General features: G+C 41.9%; 1 protein-coding gene across 3 annotated transcripts in view; it reads right to left on the bottom strand.

Annotated features, from left to right (window-relative positions):
• The window catches only part of cnksr2a (connector enhancer of kinase suppressor of Ras 2a), an 84,365-nt gene that overhangs the window by 11,572 nt on the left and 66,793 nt on the right, over window positions 1–6,000 (bottom strand). For 2 of the 3 annotated variants that reach the window (XM_077509493.1, XM_077509492.1), the window contains one exon: window positions 2,836–4,719. The exons of the other annotated variant lie outside the window; for it this stretch is intronic. In XM_077509493.1, coding sequence (XP_077365619.1) covers window positions 4,465–4,719 — 255 coding nt within the window. In that variant the 3' untranslated portion in view covers window positions 2,836–4,464. Of the gene's footprint in view, window positions 1–2,835; window positions 4,720–6,000 lie in introns of those variants that run through there. 3 annotated transcript variants of the gene reach the window in all.

Below are 6,000 nucleotides of genomic sequence, written 5' to 3'. Positions count from 1 at the left end.
GGTCAGGTTCAGGCCGCCAGGACAGCAGCTCGTGAACTCACAGTCATTTATTTGAAATAGAAGTAATAAAAAAAAAAGGAACTCAATAAAATATATTTGCTATATAACATTTTATGCTAGAAAACACGAGAGGGGGGGGAGGGCTTTTTGTGTTTGTGTTTTTTAATTTTTTTTTTTTTTCCTTTCTGCAATTTGGCGCCTCCTCCACAAGATGGCGCCCTAGGCGACCGCCTAGCTCGCCTGTAGCCTGGGCCGGCCCTGTATACCCATACAAGATCCAAATAAAGCAAAAATTAACTGAAGCTGACAAGGAAAAGCGAGTAACAATGTGTGAATGGTTCTGTAATGTGCTTGAAAATGATGAAAACTTTCTTGAGAACGTTTGGTTCTCAGAACTGAACTCTGAACTTCTTAATCCAACTAACAATCGTTGATTTTGATGGAAAGTTGCGACAATGGAAACGCTTTCGAAACTGAATCTGTACACTCTGGTATGATTTTGTCGCAAAATAGGTCTCCAGGGAGAATATCTTCTGCTGATTTGTCCAAGACATTTTCAGGGCAACTATAGTTGCAAATGATCATCCATAGGTTCACCTTTCACGTCCTGCAACAGAAAAGACATTCGTTAAAAAATTGATTTTTTATCGAATAAAATCTGGGTACGCATCTTTTTGGGTCACCCTGTACTTGGATGCCCCCTGGGGAATTTAATTACCCTGGAAATTGTTGTTCGTGGGAAAAATGCGCAAACTGAATTTTACCAAGGTAAACTGAAAAGTTCTCCAAAAGCTCCGGCAGTGGAAAAGCCCCTAATGACAGTCAATCGGGAAACAACCTGAAGCTTGTGCTATTGCCACACACAAGATAAGCTAACGCCATTTCTCAGCTGGCGTATTAACTCGTTGCTACCTCTTTGTGATCTCGTGAAACATGAAATATTGTTTCGGTACTATTCCAACTCAAAGTACGAATCAACCAAGAATGCACAAAATACCTGGCTGCGGTTCTCGTCATCTAGCTTAAACCAAAGACGCATCGAGATTGGATACTAGGAAAATATCCCAAGATGCATTTCGTGCTGCTATCACGGAAATACGTCAGATTCAGTCGGGAGGAAGTGAACAAGTACACAACCGTTTCATTTTGCGTACTTGGCGAATTTGCGATACTTGTACTCGACATTCTTCACTACTACTCTTTCTTCGTTGCATTTCCCAGCAATCTGGTTGCACTGTGGCAGTATGCTACCTCACACAGGTCAGTCTTGGTACCACAACAGATCTCTCACATTTTCACAATGAGTAGAGATGTTAAAAATCCGACAAAGTTTATTATGCAATTCCAATGGTCTCGGAGATTTGCATTCCAAAACGGCATTACCCAAATTCAGAGTCCACAGATATTTTCAAAAGTGTCTTTTTTTTTTTTTTTTTTGGTCAGTCGACAAGCAGCTGAGGGCGGCACGGTGGCTGACTGGTTAGCACGTCGCCTCCCAGTTCTGAGGACTCCGGTCCGAGTCCAGGCTTCGGCCATTCCTGGGTGGAGTTTGCATGTTCTCCCCGTGCCCGCGTGGGTCTTCTCCGGGTACTCCGGTCTCCTCCCACATTCCAAAGACATGCATGGCAGGTTAATTGGGCGCTCCGAATTGTCCCTAGGTGTGCGTATGCGTACGGATGGTTGTTCGTTTCTGTGTGCCCTGCGATTGGCTGGCAACCAGTCCAGGGTGTCCCCCGCCTACTGCCCAGAGCCAGCTGAGATAGGCGCCAGCACCCCCCGCGACCCTTGTGAGAAATAAGCGGTCAAGAAAATGGATGGATGGATGGACAAGCAGCTGGAAATGTGCACTGCCGCCATCCGCAGGTCTGGAGGGGAACAGCACAGAATCCAAAAAGTACAGCCTTGACTTTCCATTGCAGGCGGTATCGTCTTGAATTTGAAATGGAACATATTTAAAAATCGCACAGCGTATGCCCCGGCTTAAGATGAGCCGAGAGGCAGCAGGAATACTTGAGGACAAGGTAAAGACGTTTAGCAGGAGGCGGAGAAAGGTCAGGGGGGGTGGACTAACAAAACGCCGGCTGAATGTGTAAGTGAACGTATGGAAAAAAAACAAAAAAACTAGCATGCAACTGACAAGTCCCAGCATTTATGTAGAAGCAATTATTGATTAAACTTCAGCATAGAATGAATGTTTTTGTTTTTTTTACTTTTAGATTTACTATGACCTCTGGCAAATGCCTCAAGCTGCAGTGTGGTTAAAAAAAAAAGGTTATACAGGATTTAGAACAATGTGATTGATCGATTGTTTTAGTTGCCCTCAGAGCACTCAACTCCACAACTTTCTGCAACAACTATTAGGGATTAACAATAGCCGAACGTCACGATACGGTATGATCACGATACGATAATTATCATGATATTGTGGAGGAGGTTGGTGATAAAAAAAAAAAGGTCACAATATTGGGAAAAAAAAGCTTATACTAAAAAAAATAATAATTCATCCCTTTATCTGACCATTAGTGTGGATTTTAAACACAGAAGGGCTAAAACAGGCCTAGTGAAAATTAAACAGCACTAAAAAAAACTAGCCACCAGAGAGTGCTAGAACTGCACAAATGGAAATCAACCTGACTTTTTGTTTTTTTAACAGAGGTGTTGCTTTTAATATCGTAACATGACGACGACGACGATATATTGTGCCAGTTTTAATATCGCGATAACACGATATTGGCGTTATCGTTACATCCCTAACTACTATTCAAATAAACCAGAGCAAACCTGAGTTGTCTCCATTTTTTTTAACTTGCATAAACACAAACAAAACAAATAAAGGGCCATCCAAAGGACCAAACTTTATTGATCCAGCTTCAGCTCAAAACACAAAAACACATCTTTTTTCGTTTATTTATTTATTTATTTGGCATAATCATACTAACTTATAGCTTTAGCATGGAATAATCTTGACAATCCTAAAAAAAAACAAAAAACAAAACAAAACAAAAAACAACGGATGAATATATCAGCCAGGACACTCTACAAAGTGACCGCATCTAGCACTTTTGAACACAAATCTTTATCATAATAATAAATAATATTGTGTGTATTTACAGCAAGGACATGCTACGAGTCACGACAAGCATCGGCGGCATGAAGCGCAACTTTTGCTTTCTTCCTGTCCATCTTGATTTGTCACCTGCGTAACTTTGTGCTTTGTGCGTGCCATTAAAAGCCAAGAGGCAGAACATTGGAAACACCCGAGATTTGCATCATATTATTTCAAATATAGATCATATAGAAAGAGTTTGATGTAGTGCACTTGTAGATGACTGCAAACTAAAAGCGGCACAATTAATAAAGAGTGTTGAATTCCGACATTATCTTTGTGTCGATGGGAGACAGTTCGGAACGTTAGATGTCATAAGATTGCGTGGGTGTGCCTAATGTTCTGGCTGCTGAGAGTAAAATTGTTTTGTTTTTTTATTATATAATACTGATGCTTTTAATAAATATTCTGTACAAAGAAATGGCTAAGACATATATCCAAGAAAACTATGTCGTACAGTATACAGTACACATTTCTTTGTATTCTTTCCAAATCAATTGGCAAGCAAAAATCAAACAATCAAAAAGTGATTATTTTTTTAATCTAACATTAAATTTTAAGCTCAGATCAAACATATGAAATAGAAAAATAGGTGATAGGACTGATTTTGATTTGAACTCTTTTACAACCAAAAACGTTAAATAACGTATATGCTGAAATCCCAATAAATGGAATAAATAAACGTTCATTGACGTTTACTGCATTTTTTTTTTCTCAATGGGCAGTACAACGTTTTGTGCGGCGCTCCTTTGTCATTGGGGTTGCGAAATCAAAAACACCCACTAGCTATGGCCAGCAGATGGCAGCATTGTATCTCATTTCAGTGGGTTCCTTGTGTAGCAAATTCCAATGAAACGTGACGGAATCTGATGAAATCGAACATTTTCGAGGATGACGTATATGATCAAAGCCTTTGTCATATTAAATCTCATTCACAGAGCGTCACGAAACAAAAAATATTAGTGTCAAAGTCCACTGTTGTGCACAAAATGTATCTTTTCACAAAGAGCTCGTTTTCTCTTTTTTTCCCTTTGGACTGAAAGGGAAAACAGGTGAGTTTTTCAACAAATAATGGTGGATAGGCAAAAAACAAAAACAAAAATATCTGAATAGGTGAATCTGTGAATTGCGAGTATGTGTGGGATACTTTTTCATGTTTTATTCTTGATTGCCAATTGAAAATGGAAAAACAAATGAGACCCAAAAGGTGCTCAAAATGACTTCTTCCTGTTCTCATCTTGCGATGACGTTCAAGTCCATCAATCACATCAGCCATCATGACATCACTTCCTGTTAAGGAAACACTCCGTGACAGCCAACTCCTCTGCCGGATGACCTCACTTTTTGTGTGCATCTTTTCAGACGTGCGTCTCAATATAGGAGTGCGTGTGCGAGAGCGAGGGCGTCAATGGGGGCCCGGGCTCAGGCTCAGGCTCGGACTCGGGCTCGGGCTCGGGCTCGGGCTCGGGGGGGTCGGCCTCGGGCTCGTCGGCCTCGTTTGGCGTCTGCGAGAAGAGCTCCCGATAAGCTCGCTTCCACTCCTGGAACTCTTCAGATGACAGCTGGGGGCGGGCCAAGAGCCTGTCAATCAGCGCTAGCTCCCCCTCCCTGTCCTATGTAACAAACACAGGAGGTGGGATTCATGTTTTTGAGGGGCAGCTATTGACAAAGCGCTCCACGTTATCAAACGTAGACACACAGAAAGCAAGACAGACACAAAAGTTTGGGGACGTCGGATGGAGAATCCAAATCCTTTTCAACAACACCAAATACTGGATATGTGCAACTTGTCTGCAATCTGTGAAAGTCTTCATTGTTTAACCGTGGGGCTAATTAACATCGTTTACACCTTTACATAAGTACCACCCCCATAGAGTTTCTCCATTTATGACTTGGAAGCTAGGCTGGGTGAAGATTCTCTACTTTGTTGGGGGGGGTTGGCGTTCGTTGGCCATGTGTCTGCTGAATGCGCTACATCCAAGGAACATGTTGTCATGATGACAAAAAACAGATTTGCAACTGGCCCAGCACTACATGGGGCAAGGAAGACGCCCAAGGGAGCATCCCTTCATTAGGTGCGTTTCCATGACCCTTTTTTGCAAAAATAGAAGCAATTTTGTACTATTTCTACAAAGTACATTTTGGATTTGTCTGTGTTTCCATTGAAGAGGGTATCGCTTCTGAGGCGCAATTCTCGGAATGTCCCATCTCGCGAGACCTCGCTGTTCTGTAGGAGGCACTCATGATGTTTACGGTAGACGGACGCACGGTGTAGTTATATTACCGTATTTTCCGCACTATAATGCGCACCTAAAAGCCTTCAATTTTTTCAAAAGCTGACCATGCGCCTTATAATTCAGTGCGCCTTATATATGGATCAATATTGGGTCGCAACAGGTCTCGCTGTCAAGACGCTATCGGTGACCCTGCACGATCTGTGACGCGCATGCGCAGAAGATTCCGCCATCTTGGATCGTTAGCTAATACTAATACTTTACCTCAGAGAAAATAATAAAACAGCTGTTTATTCATTTTGGGAGTGAAGGAGTTGTCAGAAATCTGGTTTGTAATCTATTAATAAAGTTTGACTGAATTATCTGACTGTTTTGTTGACATTCCCTTTAACACAGCACCATCTAATGGATGCATAACGTAACCCCAGCCTCTACTGTAGCGCCTTATATATGGAAAAAGTTTTAAAATATGTCATTCATTGAAGGTGCGCCTTATAGTGCGGTGCGCCTTATGGTGCGGAAAATACGGTACTTTAAAAACACTGACCCATCATGAGGGTGGGTTCAGACATTTAGTGTGGTGTTGTGTGCCTGTGCTTGTAACTCATGTTGTGGTGCGGACGGATAGAACGTCTCGCTTTCTTGCTGGTGGTAACGGCC

This window comes from Festucalex cinctus, chromosome 20, assembly GCF_051991245.1.
Source record: "Festucalex cinctus isolate MCC-2025b chromosome 20, RoL_Fcin_1.0, whole genome shotgun sequence".
In the NCBI taxonomy this organism is placed as follows: Eukaryota; Metazoa; Chordata; class Actinopteri; order Syngnathiformes; family Syngnathidae; genus Festucalex; species Festucalex cinctus.
The sequence above is the reverse complement of the archived record's forward strand: the minus strand, read 5'-3'. Positions and strand labels throughout refer to the sequence as shown.